The following is an 18,660-nucleotide window of genomic DNA, read 5'->3' on the forward strand; positions in this document are numbered from 1 at the left end:
CTTATAAGTAAACGCAGCTTACTAAATTCCTCTCAAATCATTGCCGGGTCCTCACGTCCGTTTCAAGCCTCTCAAGCACTTCGCAATTGCATACGTCTTCGTAGAAAAATTCCGCGTTAATCTCGTCGTTCGTGACTTATACAACAGACTGTTCTGTCTGTAAAGAGCAACATTACATATCTAAATGTTCTCGGTCTCTCCAACTTACGCCGAAGGAGAGACTTTCTACCGCTCGCGATTTGAAATAATGTTTCAACTGTCTTCGCTCGGGACATGGCTTGAAGAATTGTCCTTCCGCGTGGACATGTCGATCCTGCGGAATGAAGCACCATACGCTCTTGCATTTCGAGTAGAGCTCTAGTTCTTTTCCTACGACCGGACCGGTAACCGCGACTCCTGCCGCCCAGGATACCACGACTGTTCTTAAACCGGAAGATAAACCGCTCGTGATGATGACTAGTCTCGCCAATAGCGTCGTACTATTGTCGAACGTCCGAACAGAGATGATAAATTCACACGGCAACGCGTTCCCTGTATGCGTATTGTTAGATAGCGCGAGCCAGGCCAATTCTGTTACTGAAGGCTGCCTCCGGAAAGGCGGCTTTTGTCGGACCAAGCACAGTGCTACGGTATTCGAGTTGAACGAAACTAAGGCCGCCACCACGAAGGGCCTTACGTCGTTCGTAATTCGTGTACGCGGTTACGACGATATTCGTTTTCCAATCGAGGCCACGGTTCTTCCGCGCATTACATCGCCGTTGCTTAATAGTAAGGTTGCAGTCCAATCGTGGAATCACTTAAAGGGATTGTCGCTCGCGGATCCCGAGTATTATTTACCCGGCAATATTGACATTTTACTGGGAGCAGAATCGTTTGTCTCAGTCTTACGCGATGGTCGTCGTAAAGGAGGGGATAAAGAACCGGACGCTTTCAACACAGTATTTAGCTGGGTCTTAACGGGCGCGGTATCTCCGTCGTTACAAGTAGCACCCCTGCACTCGTTCGTTACCACTCTCGAGTCGATCAAGACCGCAGTGGGTCAATTTTGGCAATTGGAAGAAGTACCAGAACACATTTCTTGTTCGGAAGAAGATCGTCGATGTAAGGAGATCTTCGCAAAGACCACTTATCGTGACCACTTGGGTGGCTTCGTAGTTTCGTACCCCTTTGCGTCAAATCCTCCTACATTCGTCGACTCGCGTTCTATAGCTGTTAGTCGTCTCCGCGTGCTCGAGCGCCGATTCAAATCAAATCCCGAATTTAGAATTAGTTACAATAATTTCATGCAAGACTATCTCGATAGCGGTCATATGGAATTAATTAGTGATCCATTTTTGTCGGATGGTTACATTTATTATTTGAATGATGAGAAGTCAGGGCAGTAGAGTCAGACGCAGATTATTGTGCGTAAAATCAGTAGTAGATTTATTAATCTTCTTCAATACATTATTCCGAGAAAAATCCGGACGTTTTGGTTCTGTTTCGAACCATCTTCAGCAGTAACGAAAAATTTCTGTCACACGCCTTTCACGCCACGAGCGAGTTAACAGATTAGGATGTCAGAACTCATCAGAAATCATTTTTCACCGTTGCTTGTCGCGGCGACAGGAATAGTTTGGTTTCCTCGCATATTATCCATGTTACACGCAACGTCTTGTTCCACGTCTTTCGAGCCATTTGATTTGGATCAAATGGTCCAGAGTTCTGACATCCTAATCGGTTAACTCGCTCGTGGTGTGAAAGCCGTGTGACAGAATTTTTTCGTTACTGCTGAAGATGGTTCGAAACAGAACCGAAACGTCCGGATTTTTCTCGGAATAATGTATTGAAGAGGATTAATAAATCTACTACTGATTTCACGCACAATGATCTGCGTCTGACCCTACTGCCTTGACTTTTCATCATTTGAATTTCGAGAGTCCTTATATCAAATTATATATTATTTGCCTCACCATGGCGTGTACAAGCTAGATAGCACTACCACTAAGTTGCGGGTAGTATTTAACGCCTCGTCGAGGTGCTCAAACGGTCTATCAATAAACGACACATTACTTGAGTCGATCGAGGATCAATCACTTAAAGTCTTAGGCCTTTGTTGGCAATCGCAATCCGATAGCTTCGGATTTCAAATCAATCCTTCGGATCGCAAATGTACTAAACGCACCATATTGTCGGAGGTAGCGCGTATTTTCAACCTCTTAGGATTCCTGGCTCTACTCACGTTTACTGCAAAATGTTTTACAACACTTGTTGGACGCTGAAGTTGGAGTGGGATGACGAGCCTCCAACAGATATCTGTCGCAGTTGGGAACGCTATCGAACTGAGTTCGACGCGTTGGCTTTTTTTCGCGTTCCTCGCACGTTTGATACGCGCGATGTAGTTTGTTGTGAGCATCATGGCTTTTGCGATGCCAGTGAGCTGGGTTACGGAGCCGTAATTTACTTACGCTTTGTTGCGCGAGATGGTGTAGTAATCCGCTTACTCTGCGCTAAATCTAAAGTAGCACCGCTTCGGCCTATTACAATACCTCGTTTGGAGCTCTGTGCAGCTCTCCTTCTCTCAAAGTTGATCGCGTACGTTTGTCAAGTCCTTCAGGGACATCTTAGCATTGATACCGAATATGCCTCGTCAGATTCCAAGGTTGCCCTTGCCTGGATTCGCTCGTCTCCACATCGGTGGAAGACGTTTGTTCGCAACCGCGTTGCTCGCATTCAGGACAACGTACGGGTCTCAGCTTGGGGCCACGTCGATACTGACAATGAGTCCAATCCGGCGGATCATTGCTCCCGTAGACTTTTTTCCGCAATTTAGTGACTAATTTGATTTGGTGGACTGGCCCTGCGTGGCTCATTGACTTTGAACCCACTCTAACAACGATATCGGAATTTGAGGATCTTCCTGATGAGGAAGAGAAATCTCGCGCCTTTGTCACCATAATTCCTGCTGATGTCTTGAACTCTGCTACTATTGTGGATTCACTTTTCGATCGCATTTCTTCGTTAGATAAACTTATTAGAGTATTCGTTTATTGTCTACGCTTCGTTAATAGACTGAAATCGAATTTGCTCGATAGAACTCTCGTTGTAGATCAAATCGAATTTTACTTGACTTTGTTTCTTCTCGTTAAATTCGTTCAATCTTGTTGTTTTGCGGAGGATATCAAAAGATTAAAACGCAATCAGAATTGCTCCAAACCTCTGCAAAAACTCGCCCCCTTCTTGGATACACGCGGAGTCCTCAGGGTGGGCGGTAGACTAACACATTCCGCAATCTTTATTGCTAGGCGCGGCCGTTGCTCGCGGATTTATAGCGACTGCGGCACCAATTTTGTTGGAGCTCAGCGAGAGCTCGTTAATTACATGCAAGTCGCCTCAGAGCGGGAACGAATTCAGTGGTCGTTTAATCTTCCCTCTGCGCCATACTTCGGTGGCCTTTGAGAAGCGGGGGTCAAGTCAATGAAGACCCATCTAAAGCGCGTAGTAGGAGCACAGATTCTTACCGTAGAGGAATTCAGCACTCTGATAACACAGATAGAAGCTATCCTGAACTCCAGGCACTTATGCCCTACTAGCTCCGACCCTAACAACCTCGGGGTACTTTCTCCGGGGCACTCCCTCACCTTGGAACCCCTCGTAGCTGTTCCGTATCCTGACCTGGATCCGGTGCCAATAAGCCGACTTGATTGATGGCAACTGGTTCAGCACATGCACCAGCAGTTTTGGAAGCGTTGGCGGGACGAGTATTTGCACACGCTCCAACAACGCCCTAAATGGTTGAAATCGTCGTCTACGGTACACAAGAACTCGTTAGTCTTGTTAAAGAATGAGAACGCTCCTCCCGTACAGTGAAGACGAGGTCGAATTGTGGCTCTTCACCCGGGTTGTGACGGTGTTTCTCGGGTCGCCACAGTGAGGACAACGGATGACTCTCTCACTCGTCCTCTGATGAAATTGTGTCTTCTGCCAATGGACAATTCACCAGAGGAGTCTAGTCAAGCTTAGAATAAAAATACGTTGTATTTTTAGGTGGTCAGTATTAGTAGTAGTATTAGTATTAGAATTAGATTATCGGTGCATTACCATATTTCGGCGATTCGCGTGAAACGTCGGCAGATCGCTCGGATCTCGGATCGATATCGATATTTCCGCGACTAACCAATCGGTGCTGCTTTCGCACACCCTACGAGGGCACCCGCCGAAAAGGACAAACTGCTCGCTCGCGGCACATTACAGGACCGCGAGCACTCACTCACCGTCAAGACGTCGTAAGACACTCATCGCTAAACGGTCTCGAGGCGCACTCTTCCTTGTGCACGCTCGAACCTACGGAAGGCTGACTCCGAAAGTGCGATCTCGCCTGCCTTGCTGCCTTGCCGCTCCGTCTGCTTGTTCTGCTTGCTTCTGCCTGCCTACTTACTCTGCCTGCTTGCTCTGTCTAGCCCGATTGCTGCATGTGCTTGCCTAAAAACGGATGAATCCCTTCACGTAATGACAACCGACCAAAAGGTGAGTCGCTTAACTAATTCGCTTATTTCGCTTAATTTCGCGTCGAGGAGACGACACACACCTCCTCTGGTCCTTCGAACAATCAAAACCTTTGCAAATTCGGGAACGGTCTTACCATCCCCCGAGTACATGAACTTATATAGTCATATAAGATTATATATGATCAGATCACAATATTGTATCTCAAAGTATTCGATAGATGGCATTCGATGGGATCTATTTCTCGCATTTAAACTTTGACAAACAGTGTTATAAGAACAGTATCAAATTAAGACACGACACTGTCGCGCTATGGAGCGGTACAATTTTTGTATCAGTTGTATCGTGGAGTCCACTCTTATAAAGTGGCACACTCTTACAAAATAACATTTGAAAATAACAATTTTCTGAAACTTATTTAAATATTAAACAGAGATATTGCGAGCGACCCAACTGGCCAAATTTTATTGATTTACAACGCTACGTTTTGACCGTGGATCCGGTCCTTTTCAAGCGATCTCTCACAAATATATTCGTCAGGCATAATGCCCTAACTACGCCGAATCTAATACATTATTTAAATATGTCCTTATATATAATCTTATATAATTGTAAGCGAATGGGTTAAGGAATTTAACGTTCAAAGGTTAATGATCAGCTTAAGTTCAGTTTAAAGAATGTCTATAATTACGATCAATGCTATGTACAAGTATTTACAAAGTTTTTTGGTTTCGCGAACAATAACAATTGCTTTGGCGAAGGCGCGCGAGAAATGCGAGTTACGCGAACCCTTAATGACACGGGCGAGTGCGCGCGGAAACTGCAGTCACTCGAAGCACGAGTTTATTCTCGCGAGCAGCGAAACGCCGGATCTCGAAGTCGACTGAAATTCGTATGTAATACGGAATCGTAATTGCAACACGTTACTTCGGCAGATTTTTATCGAGTGCTCAGTGCCCGCGCGGAGGGCCGGAGCTTTATAAACTCGAGTTTCGGCCCCCCGGCGACGGGCTGAAAATTCGGAGGAGCCAATCGGATGCCGCCACCCCGAAAAAACAGCTGATTTCGAAAATGTGAAACGGATCAGCTGATCTCGGGGCCGGCAACCGATCTGTTGTTTTTGCTGAGTCCCTCGCTCCGCTCTGGCTGTTTACCTCGTGTTCTTAGGCCCCGAGACAAAGGAAGCGAGTCGATACACGTGAACACGAGACTGTTTTTCAGGTTCTCGATATTTCCGAGAACTGACCTTATTTCTAGAATGTTATCGTCGCTTCTCGGTATACTTTAAAGTTCCTTTACTGAACCATTTAGAATTCGCTTAATAAGTTTAATTGTATGATTCACGCTCAATCCCGAACAATAATCATATATGACCATATAAGCTCTTATCAGGCTAAAATTTATATATGAGCATATAAGATCACTTCTTATATAAACATATAAAACATTATAAGAAATCAAAAAATGAAGATTAATCCGTCAATAATAATTTAAAACAGGAAATTTTATTAAAATCGACGCAAATGGCGAATAACAATATCGCTTAATCACGACGTTTCGACCCGGGGAATTAGGTCCTTCTCAAGTGTCTATAAACTGGCATGGAACTATCGCTCCCCCGAAACGTCGTGATTAAGCAATATTGTTACTCGCCGTTTGCGTCAATTTTAATAAAATTTCCTGTTTTAAATTATAAGAGACATTTTTTATATGTCCTTATATCATCTTATACAGGGTGTCCGAAAAATCGCCTACTCCACTTCGGGAGGTGATTCGGGACCCAAAAACAAGAAAAAAAGTTCATACAAACATAGGTCCGGAAATGAGCCGTTTCCAAGTTATAGCCCACTTTTATGTTCAAAAATCGTAAATTTTTATTTTTAATTTTTTTTAATTACAATTACCAAATTCTCTCAAGTTTCTGTCTACATTTCGAAAAGACGCTATTCCCGGTACATCTCGATTTGGAAAAGACTGGATGTATAACCTTCTTGCCTCGGGAACATTACTTTGAACAAGACCATACATAAGATCATCATCATCTAAGTCCTTGACATCTTGGCAGATGTGTGGTGACTATGCTTGTCCTTCCATGTTTCTGATAGCGTCCCTAATAGTGGTGCGCCATCTGTCCCGGTTGATGGTGGCCCTCACTGCCTCCTCCATGTTGGTATTAAGGAGCTGTTTAACTGTATCGGTCCATCGGGTTGGTGAGCGACCTCGTCGTCGCTTCCCTTCCGGCTTCCCCTGGACTATCAGGTGTTCGATAGTATTGCTGCGATTTATGTGTCCGAAGAACTTGAGGATGCGGCTGTACACGTAGCTGAACAGTCTTTGGGGCGGATTTATTTCTGCCAGTATAGACACGTTTGTCCTCCTCGCTGTCCAAGGGATTCGCAGCATCCTTCGCCAGCACCACATCTCAAACGCATCCACATGTCGTCGGTCGGCTGCTCGTAGCGTCCATGTTTCGGAGGCGTAATGGAATACCGAGAACACCAATGTTCTGACCAAGTTGATTTTGGTTTGACGTGTGATGTTAGGGCTTTTCCATACCTTGGTCAGTTGGGACATTGCCACTCTTCCCAGCTGGATACGCCTGCGAATCTCCTCCCCGCAGTCTCCCCGGTTATTTATTAGTGCGCCCAGATATACAAATTTATCGACTACCTCGAAACGATCAATGCGTGATGTGCCAGGGAAGTTATCATGTTCCCGGTCGACTATCATGATTTTTGTCTTGGTGTTATTTATGCGAAGTCCATAATCTAAACTGATGTTATTAAGCCTATCCAGGAGTGCAAGGAGCTCCTCTTTGCTCCTCGCGACCAACAGCGTGTCGTCCGCATATCTAAGATTCGAGATCCTTTCACCGCCTATGGTCACGCCACCATTCCAGTCCTCCAACACCTGCCTCATTATATATTCACTGTAGATGTTGTACAGAAGTGGTGAGAGTATGCAGCCTTGTCTGACCCCTTTTCTGATTACACTTTTTCCAAAAGTGGTACTCTCGAGTCTTACGACAGCTGTGCTATTTTCGTATAGATTTTTAATTAAATATATGAGGTGCAGCGGAAAACCCATTTCCCTAAGAATGGGCCACAGTAGGTGCCACTTGACGTTATCGAACGCCTTTTCATAATCCACAAAACACAAGAACATGGGTATATAGTACTCTCTAGCTTTTTCGATCAGCTGTCGCAGATTCAAGATCTGCTCTCTTGTACCTCGGCCACTGACAAAGCCAGCCTGCTCCGGGGCAATCTGTCTGTTGGCAAACGGCTGCAGTCGGCTATGTATAATGTGTAGCAGGATTTTGCTGGCATGCGTGATGAGTGCTATTAGTCGATAATTCTCGCACTTGCAGGTTGGACCCTTCTTATGGAGTGGGACTATTATGGTGGTGGTCCACTCTTTGGGCCATACTGTGGTGGTCCACACTCTTTGGCAGATGCGATGAAGGATTCCCGTTCCGGTAGATCCCATTGCCTTGAGTACCTCTGCTGTTATATAGTCTATACCAGCAGACTTGTTATTGGCCAGTCTTCCAACAGCTCTTTCCACCTCCTCTACCAAGATGTGTGGCTCCTGTTCATATTCTTCCCGCCCACTGGCCACCACCAGCTCATCCTCCGCATACAATCTCTCACAATATCTTCTCCACGTCTCTATTATGTTGTCGATTTCCGTGACCGGGACGCCGTTCTCGTCAGAGATAATCCATGTGCGGGGTTTGAATTTCCGCGTGATCTGTTTGATTTTGTAGAACACGTCTTTCGATTGAAATCGATTTGCATGAAGTTGGATGTCCGCACAGATATCGTTTAGGAAGTTATTTTTATCCCTTCGACAGTTTGTTTGGATGGACGACGATAGCCTGCGGTATTCGTCTACCGCTTCGGTGTTATTTAAGCCGGTTGCTAGCAGTTTTCTTCTTTCCTCTATTATCTTGAAGGTATTGGCCGAAATCCAGTCACGGTTTTTTGCTCGATCTTTTGGTTGTTGTTCAGTTAGAGATGTCTCGATGACGCCCTTGAGTCGGTTCCACAGATCATCTGGGTCGGTCAATTCCTCCATGTCGATTGATGCTATTTCGTGATTAAGTCTGTTAAGGAAAGCTCCTTGGTCAGTAACTGGCGGTAGTTTGGCTTTTACTGCGGCTCCTTTACACCTTTTCATTCTTACTCTAAGTTTGAAAGCCAGTAGCTTGTGGTCCGAGCCACAATCAGCCCCGGGGAGTGTCTTTGCTGAGAGTATGGCCGATCTCCATCGATTGTTGATCAAAATATAATCGATTTGGTTTTTGGTACGGTTATCTGGTGACGTCCAGGTGTATTGTTTTCTTATATGTTGTTTGAAGACTGTATTGGCAATTGTAAAGTTATTATCAATGCAGAACTGGATAAGCCTGTCACCTCTTTCGTTTCGAGTTCCTATACCGTATCTTCCAACTGCGTTGCGAATGTGGTTATCGTTATCGGTGCGTCCCACTTTGGCGTTCCAGTCCCCCATGACTACTGTGATTTCTCGGTTAGAGGTTTTCTCAATGGTTGCTTGCAGAGAGCTATAAAAGTTGTCTATATCTTCTGCATCCGCGTCGGCCGTCGGTGCGTAGACCTGGATAAAGTTCAGTACGCAAGGTGCTGCCTTGATGCGAACAGATATTATGCGATCGCTGACAGTGTCATAGCCAAGGACGGAACCAACCAGCCCGCTGGGTATCACAAAAGCCACACCGTTGCGGCTTGTGTCGTCAGATCCGGAGAAGTAGACCGCATGACTGTTGCTTAGGAAGTGACCCCTCCCTCGCCAGTGAGTCTCAGAGATTCCTGCCATCCTCACATTACACCTCATGAGTTCCCTCTTCACTATATCCAGCTTTCCTACTTGTCGAAGTCCTCGAACATTCCAGGTTGCCAGTCGGCATTCAGCACGACCACTGAATTTTTCGTCATCTCTGGTCGCATATTTCGCATGTGGTGCCCAGTGGTCCACACCCCCATGCCCGGTAGTCAATTTTCCACTGTCTACCCCGGACGCAAGACAGCGCCGATCGTCAGTCGGGTTGCCAGACAAACTAGATTCATTTGTCGACATTTGCATAGTGCTCATGGGAGTGATAGTGCAGTAGATTCCCCTGCCTTTCTGCACCGCAGCATTCCGACCGTTTAAGACTGCTTCAGTCACGCTTGGGATAGCTTGCTCCTAGGCCATTCCGAAGTTATTCTTCTTCTGCCCTAGTGCAATACTGATGGTTACTGCTGCCCTCCATCAGGTTCACCATATCTGGCTACCCTTACTTAGTTTGGCCTGCAGGTCAATGCAGTTTTCCGGGGTGTGGCACTGGGAGCCATAAGTAAGAGTTGGGTTCCATACGAGGACCAGTTACCTCGAGCCATCCCTCGCGGATACGCTGGATGTGACCGCTCTCAGTCAAAGGTGCTACCTCTATATCGAATCCTCTTACACCCCATACATAAGATGCATATCAACTAATTCATTAAAACTTAAACGATCCATTGATGAATACGGAAAGATTAGATACAACCTAAAAGTAAGGTGTTGTTAAATAATAATTTGAAACTTATTGAAAAGCCGTGATTTACTTACTGATTTTGAATAGGCGTGAAAACAACTGATTTCAAGTAGCCGTGAAAACAACTGATTTTGAATAGCCGTGAAAACAACTGATTTCTTTTTAAAATAATGTAATCGTATTTACAAATATTAAAAAATTGAAAAAAATAAAAAAATTAAAATTAAAAAAATTAAAAATATTTAAAAATAAAAATTTTTAATTTAAGAAATAATTAAGAAAAAGGGATGCCAAGCGGATTCTAAATTACGATTTTTGAACATAAAAGTGACTATAACTCGGAAACGGCTCATTTCCGGACCTATGTTTGTATGAACTTTTTTGCTTGTTTTTGGGTCCCGAATCACCTCCCGAAGTGGAGTAGGCGATTTTTCGGACACCCTGTATAATCATATATGACAATATAAAATCTTATCAGGCCAAAATTTATATATGAGCATATAAGATCGCTTCTTATATGAGCATATAAGACATTATAAGAGATTTTTTTCCGGAAAACAATATACTTCTACTTAATTTTGTTACCATCACTATTGACAAGTATTTTCCAATCACCAAGTATATTCTGAATTAATTTAAGCAACTATCAAATATAACATAATCATATTTTTGTTTCCTTATAGAGAAAGCTTTGTTTTCATGAAAACATTTTTTTGGAGTTGTCGCTGTCAATGTGTTTAAAATGTTCTAAAACGTCGAAAAATACACTTTTTTTTTTAAATGTCTGTGTGTGTGTGTGTACACATGGCTGTGTATGTACACCTTGTAAATGAGTATTAATGCTCTAACTTCCGTACATTTGGAGATATCTGTCTCAATTTTTTTTAAATATAGAGTATCATTAAAGGAAGTTTGGTATTAAAGTTGGCAAAGATCGGTAAAGGGGTTCATTTTTTATAAAAATTTCAATTTATAACTTCCGCAAATTTTGAGATATTGGGCTATTTCTAATTTTATTATCTTCTTCAGTCTTTTCTATCCCTATTTTATATATAATTTTTAAAAATTTGGTTGATTAAACCTAGCTTTATACGCAATCAAAATTTTGAATTTTTTGAGAAATGACTTATGACAATTTAACATTATTTGAACAAAAATACATTAAAAAACGATATCCTATTGACCTAGAATAATGTAACATTTGACCTAGAAGAGGATGGAGCTCGTTAATTTTCTGTAAAAATTATATAAAAATAAAAAAGTGTGCAAATTAGGAATTTGCACATTATTTTCTCAACATTTTTAAGTGAGCAAATTAGGAATTTGCACATTGCTGGCGAAACTTCCGAAAACGTCCATGCTCAGATTTAAGTCAAACTTTGTAAATAGGTTCCTTTTAGATAAAAAAGACATATACCAAAAGAATTTTTTGCGACTTCAAAGTTTAACAACTTTTTAAATATTTTTTTGAATTAACTCAGTATATTACGAGCAAACTAACTCAGTATATTACATACCAAAACAGCTCTCAAGTAATGTAAACAACCATAAAGTCATACCCGTCAAAGTCATAACATAAACATCGTTGGCGAAACTTCAAAAAATCAGAAACGTTGTAAACCCATATGACAACTTGTCTCGCGTGAAAAGTGTATGCGTGGAGGCAGTAGGTTCCGCCCTCCTGCGGGGGGCTCCACTACTTTTAAACTAGACACATGGTGTGCCTTACAAAGTACATGCGTGAACTTTTCACGCGTGGAAAGTTGTAAACCCATGTGGCATCTCGTTTCGCGTAGAAAGTGTATGCGCGGAGGCAACAAGTTAAAAATGTTAAAAAAGTTGCTAAACTTTGGAGTCGCAAAAAATCCTTTTGGTATATGTTTTTTTTTTTATCTAAAAGAAACCTATTTACAAAGTTTTACCTAAATCGGAGCATGGACGTCTTCGGAAGAACAGCCCTTTTAAGAATACCTTTCAATTTTTTGAAATTGGTGCAAAATTAATAATACTTTTAAGAATTTCTTTCAACTTCAAAAATTAAAAGAAATTTTTAAAAGTATTATTAATTTTGCACCGATTTCAAAAAATTGAAAAAGATTCTTAAAGATGTATGGGTGACATCTCAAAGCATTACAAAAAATCTAAAAATTTCATAGATTGTTCTATTATTACGTCTAAGTATTTGTGTAAAATTTCAGCACAATTTTCTTACTGGTTTAAAAGTTATTGTAATTAAGGATGTATTAGAGGTATTTCAAATTGTACACGATCCGTATAGATCGTGGGCTATGGCGGTGAAGGAAACACTGAGTTTGAATTGTTGACAAAATATAATAAGATATATTTAAAAAATATAACAGAGTAATTTCAAAACATATTTATAAGCTAGTATGGTAAAAGTCAATAATCACATAAATCAAGATATGATAATACAATTTACATTGTAATAGTCCGTTCAATGAAAGGAAGGTAAACATTAGTTGAACGTATGCTCTCCGTTTGAAACTTGAGACGTAAATTAATAATATACATATATTACAAAGTAATTTCAAAGAAAGAATTAATATTTGTATGAGAGCTTTGAATATATCTTTAAATCGTTTTAATCACTGAAAAGACCATTGGACATGACAAAATATAATACCATAATCAATAAATAACCAAAATAATCATGCACATATTAGCACAATAATTCATAAGTAGAATAATGCGTTGAATAATAATCCATATTAAGGAATAGAATATCTTAGATCAAAGATATGTAAATATGTATACAAAGGAACATATCATCAATAATAATCTTGAATACTTTTTATAAAATTGTAGATACAACTTCTATCTTAAATTAAACTAATGAGTATTATTAAAATATTATTAATAAATTGAATTAAATATCACCAGTCTTGAGTTGTAAATTCAAGACCATTATATTCTTAAAAGAATTTGGGATATATATATATTAATAAATGATTGCAAGGACAATTTCTCTTTTGTTAATAAAATGAATCTTACCAAATATCAAACGCATTAATCCAAACTCAATTCGTGAAAACGTAAAGAAAATTATAAAGTATTTCGCATAAATCGATGTATAATACAGAGAAAAAATGTAATTGTGTATCGCACCTTTAATTACAATTTCTGATTAAATGAGCGTTGAATTCTCTGACGAACCTTGTTTTAAACAATTGAAGCAATGTAAATCTTATCTCGAATAATTGACGCATTATAATTCGTATTGATTTAACAAATGAATCTCATCGCAAATATGTATCAAGAAATATGAGAAATTAATTGCCAAAGAAAATAGAATTAAACGTATTGCAAGCTTGCATAAATTACAATATTTGGCCAAAAGAGAAGATAATCCAAAAGAATAATTTAAATTGGTTGCAACCCGAAAACAAGAACTTGAGTACTCAAGTGAGATGAACGCTTATCGTTCCCGTCAACAAAATGCTCCGCTGAGTGCTGAAGCCTTTCTTATGTCTTTTACTGAACGGCAGATCTCTCGAGATTTCTGGAATCAATGATCGTAACCGATACTGTTTATGAGAATCAATGATTCTTATTCAGAAATCTAAGAGTTACCTGTATACTGGTCTCTACCGTATGTGAATTCACTTCTAGAAAAGATCCGAACGGACTAAGTCCATAATAGTCGTTCCCTTGGTCTCTCCAGAATGTGTTGTCATCATCAAGAAACGGAGTAATGGCGTCGATCTTATGCCGTCATCATCAAGAAACGGAGTAATGGCGTCGGTCTCTCGTACGTCCGAGAATGAGATTGCCTATAGTCCTGCCGAGTGCTAATTAAAGCCTTTCGAATACTCTTTGAGTTCTTCTCTTCCAGAGAGTATCACAATTCGCCTTTCAGAAAGATTCGTATTACAATATCACTACGTATTCAGAATATACGGCAGAAGGCCAGAAACATGTCTTGACTGAATGACAAACAAGAAACGAATAACGCCGGTTGCCCGGGCCGCAAGCTTGTACATGCACGCGCGGTTTCTTCTTCACGCGGCAATCACATGAATTGAATACCGATACGTCGCGCCTCTAGCGCTTTACGCTATACAAATTTTCTAGGGAAACTAGATCCACCAACGGAAGTGAGTTTACAAAATCGCTAGTACTTTTTATGAAATGCCATAGATGGCACATCCACCCTTCTTTCCTCAATATCTCATCGCATTTCAAACACAAATATATTCAGAAAGTGCTGTATATTGTTTCTAAATTAAATTAAAAATAATCTGTAAAATTTTGAAGTTATTTAAGAGTTATTTAAATTTAAAGTTGATAAAATTAACATTATCCCTTATAGAGAATCGACACTTTGCTGTAAATATAAATAAAATATAAATAAACCATTAAGAGATATTTCTTAAACTTTTTTTATGTGTAAAACATACATCATTGATATTGTATTTTAAGTTTCAAAATTTTTTTCCACCAAAAATTTTTTTTAGTTGTTTAAACAATACTAATTATTTAAATAACAAAAAATCATACTCAAACTGTTAACAGTAATCCCTTCTAACATATAAAAAATTTTGAGTTGTTTAACGTACATGCAGTCTTTTTTTTATCGAAAGTTTGACTTTTAGCAAGGACGACACATACATCCTTATTTTTTTTAAATTTGTTAAATACTTTTTAGAGTTTTTTTTGAAGTCGGTTCTATTTTTAAAAAATTATTTATTTTATACTTTTTTAATGTTTTATTAAATTAATATGAATAAAAAATAATAATTTATTAGTTGCTTATAATTATTATTGCATATTTCCTTATTGTTCCGTACCTTGATGTTCTAACACGATATTTTATGAACTAAAACCTTCTTGGGAAATTGCTCTATAGGACAGTGAAAACCGCATCCAAATCCGTCCAGTAGTTTTAGAGAAAATTGCAGACATACATACATACTCGCCAAATACAAAACTTTTTTTTTTAAGTCGGTTAATAAAATAAACTTCTTCATAGAGGAACTTTGTGAGCACAATAAAAAGCAATATGCAAATTCCTAATTTGCATACTTATTTTAGTTATAGGATGAAAAAAATTAGGCTGTATACAATTAAATGTGGCGTCTTTAGCACCTAATATTTGTAATGTGCCACAGACAAGTACTCACTAGTACCATCCATAGTTAAAAATATAACACATCATTTCTTTAAAATATTTGATTTATCCAATGGAAACCTAGGTTTACAATACGTACAAGAATTATAGTAAATATATTAAGTTATATTTATAATATTAAAAAATTGTTTAATTATACTTCGTGTCTCGCCCTTCGAGATTACGAAGGTAGTACCGCTACTTCATACCTGACAAGCCACAATTTTAGAGCTAAATTTTGATTTGCCGCCATATGTGTATCGTGGCGGCCTCAGTCGTCCTTGTTGATCATTCGTTTTCTTTGTGCCGAGCAAGCCACACGTGTAATTGTCGTCGCGAAGAAAAATTAATAATTATGGGGAAAAGTAAGAAAAGAACCCACAGCAGGGATAAGAAGAACAAACAACTATGGAAAAAATTAAAAGGATTGCAGGAATTGATCGAATCTCGCCTACCGGCACCGCAACCGCCGCAACCACTCAGAGAGAGAGGTTATAATGATAACGAAATAGCAACCGAAGATTGAGGTAAGAACGAAGAACCGTGAGATTGATCTCGCACGGGAGCCGAGGCAAAAATCTCAAATATAAGGTTGAGCTTGGACGAGAGCCGAGACATAACCTAAAATTTTTACACCGGACGATAAGGCGTGTTCCGAGTGCTATGGTCGAGCTTGCACGAGAGACATGACGATCATAGTATATTGTGCACCAAGGGGCGAAAGTAGCGTTTCGTTCAAGTGTGAAGTTTGCCGCCCAAGCCTTACTGAAGAAGCTTTCGCCCCGAGGTGCACACGATATTTTTCACAATATCTTTACGGAAAGTTCGACCTTCATGCCTAGAGAGAGGCGAGAGTCGCCATTTCACGCCAGGACGGCATAGCGGGACGAAAGTAACCACTTTCCTCCCTAGGGCGGAAAGTGATCACTTTCGTCCCGCTAATGCCGTCCTGGCGTGAAATTAGTCACTTTCGCCCCTCTCTACAGGCATGGAAAGTCGAACTTTCGTGGAGGTGTTGTAAAAAAACATTTTAATTACAGGTGGATAAATTGTCGACGCAGACACAATTAATGATGCTAGAGTTGACGATCAGCGAGAGCCCGCACCAACAGAGGTCCCAATCGTGAATATATCGAACGATAATGCGGCTATCCTATTAGAACAACAAAAGGACAACGAAAAGCAGGGAAAGGACGAAAAAGTCTTCGAATTGGACGAGGAAACCTTACAAATTATCGGTGAGGAACTTCCAAAAAGCGAGAAGGAGCTCAAAATCCATGCCAGTTTGGTTAGTCGTTGGCAACCCTGGTTACAAGAAGGTCTCAAAAAAGAAGTAAAGGATGCTTTACTTAAAAAATATCCACGAGCAGGTAACTGCGCTCTCGAGTCTCCAATACTCAACCAGGAGCTCAGTACATTAAATGCGAATATTTTGAAAAAAGATAAATACTTTATGTTTACTCAAAACTTAGCTGGCTCAGCTCTTTCAGCTCTTGCCCCTGTTATAACGGATTTAGTTTCTTTTTAGATTCTATTAAGACCAAGGAGACTAAAAAAATGCTAGAAAACCTGTGGGATGCGGCAAAACTAATAGCTGAAATCCATCACTCTCAAACAATAGCTCGAAGAGCATGTATTCTACCAAGTGTCTTGAAACAGATAACAGAACACTTGACGAAAAAAAAACAGACAAATTTTTTTTTGTAAAAATCTGGGAGAAAAAATTAAAGAGATGAAAATGATTAATAAAATGGGACAGGATATCAGAACACAACCATCCAAATTACCATACAATCCATGTAACTCGTCAAACTAGAAGAGCCCGTTTGTAGTTTGTACCACAGAAGTCGACAACGCAATTGGGCCCCAAACAACGGCCGCAACATCCGAGGAAGTCGACAACAGCAGAGTCTTCGAAGAAATTGAATTATCCGAGATCGGATCGATTTTGATCTCAAGTTCAGAGACGCCGATACCATTAAGTTCCGGAGGCGATCAGGTGCTAAAAATAGCTGATAGATTATCAAGCTTCTTAGATTCCTGGAAATCTATCACGTCTGATCCTTTCGTTCTAGAATGTGTTAAGGGTTATAAAATACCATTTGAATCTCTTCCCTGTCAGGATCAATGGCCTTCCATGAGTAGGTCTCAAATTGAATCTCAAAAAATTTAAGAAAAAATAAATTGTCTTTTATCAATTTCAGCAATTGTTCCGTGTGAAGCAACAGAAGGTCAATTCGGCTCAAGTTTTTTCTTGGTACCAAAACCAGATGGGAATTACCGATTTATTTCAAATCGTAAAAAATTAAATGTCTTTGTTAAAACAGAACATTTTGAATTAGAAGATTTAAGAGCTGCTTATAGATTACTAGCTCCTAGTATGTACATGGGTACAATCAATTTAAAAGATGCTTATTTTCTCATCCCTGTACATAAAAAGTTTAGAAAGTTCTTCCGGTTTGCATTCAATATTCAATTTTACGAATTTACTTGCTTACTGTTTGGCCTTAGTTCGAGCCCCCTGGTGTTTACAAAATTAATGAAACCAGTAATAACTGCATTAAGATCACAAGGTTTCTTATCTATTATATATCTTGATAATATATTATGTTTAGGTGAGACAAAGCAAGAATATCAAACTAATGTTCAAACTACCTATAAGTTTTTAGAAGCGTTAGGATTTATAATAAATGTGAAAAAAATCAAACTTAAATCTAAATGTAAAATGCAAGTATTTGGGTTTTAATTTAAAGTCAGTAAACATGTCGGTAAAATTACCAATCGAAAAAAAAAAAATGAACGCGTGGTCGCCACGCGCGTTAGAAGTGAAACTTCTGAAAGCAAGGCTTTGCCATAACGTTTCTGAAATTAATACAAAAACAATACAACGGAATTAGTCACTCCAAGCCGCCCGCAACTCGAAAATATAGTGTTACACGCAGTTCTCACTATATCCGTCTCGCTAGTGCCGTACGCCTAATCGAATTTTCGTGACGCGTTTTCGAGTCGCAAAATCAAATTTACTTACCGATCCAAAAGGAGTTTCATTTTGTACGCATGTTGGTCGAATTTTCGTGACACTATTTCGTGACGTTTTTTCGTGTCGCACAATCAAACTTACTACCGTACCAAAGAAGTTTCATTTCGTACGCCTATTGGTCGAATTTTTGTTACACTTTTCGTGTCGCATAATCGAACTTACTACCGTGCCAGAAGAAGAAGCGTCTCGCCAACGCCGTACGCCTATTGGTCAAATTTTCGTTACACTTTTCGTGTCGCACAATCGAACTTACTACCGTACCAAAGAAGTTTCACTTTCGTTACACTTTTTCGTGTCGCGAATCGAACTCACTACCGTGCCTAAAGAAATTTCACTTCAAAAAGCCAGATTAATTAACCAAATTAATAAATTTGAAAATAGAAAAGTATATTCAATCCGAAAATTTGCACAGTTCATCGGCTCATTAGTGTCAAGTTGCCCGGGCGTTGAATACGGTATGATTCACTC

The 18,660-nt window shown here is 40.0% G+C and overlaps 1 protein-coding gene across 1 annotated transcript; it reads left to right on the plus strand.

Moving 5' to 3' along the window:
• The first annotated feature begins 452 nt into the window (after positions 1-452).
• LOC112468662 lies at positions 453-1,385 on the plus strand. The gene has a single exon (XM_025037944.1). It carries the CDS (start codon positions 453-455, stop codon positions 1,383-1,385), a length of 933 nt encoding a protein of 310 aa, XP_024893712.1.
• Positions 1,386-18,660: the final 17,275 nt, after the last annotated feature.

This window comes from Temnothorax curvispinosus, unplaced genomic scaffold (assembly GCF_003070985.1).
Source record: "Temnothorax curvispinosus isolate PA1 unplaced genomic scaffold, ASM307098v1 QBEX01000254.1, whole genome shotgun sequence".
NCBI lineage: Eukaryota > Metazoa > Arthropoda > Insecta > Hymenoptera > Formicidae > Temnothorax > Temnothorax curvispinosus.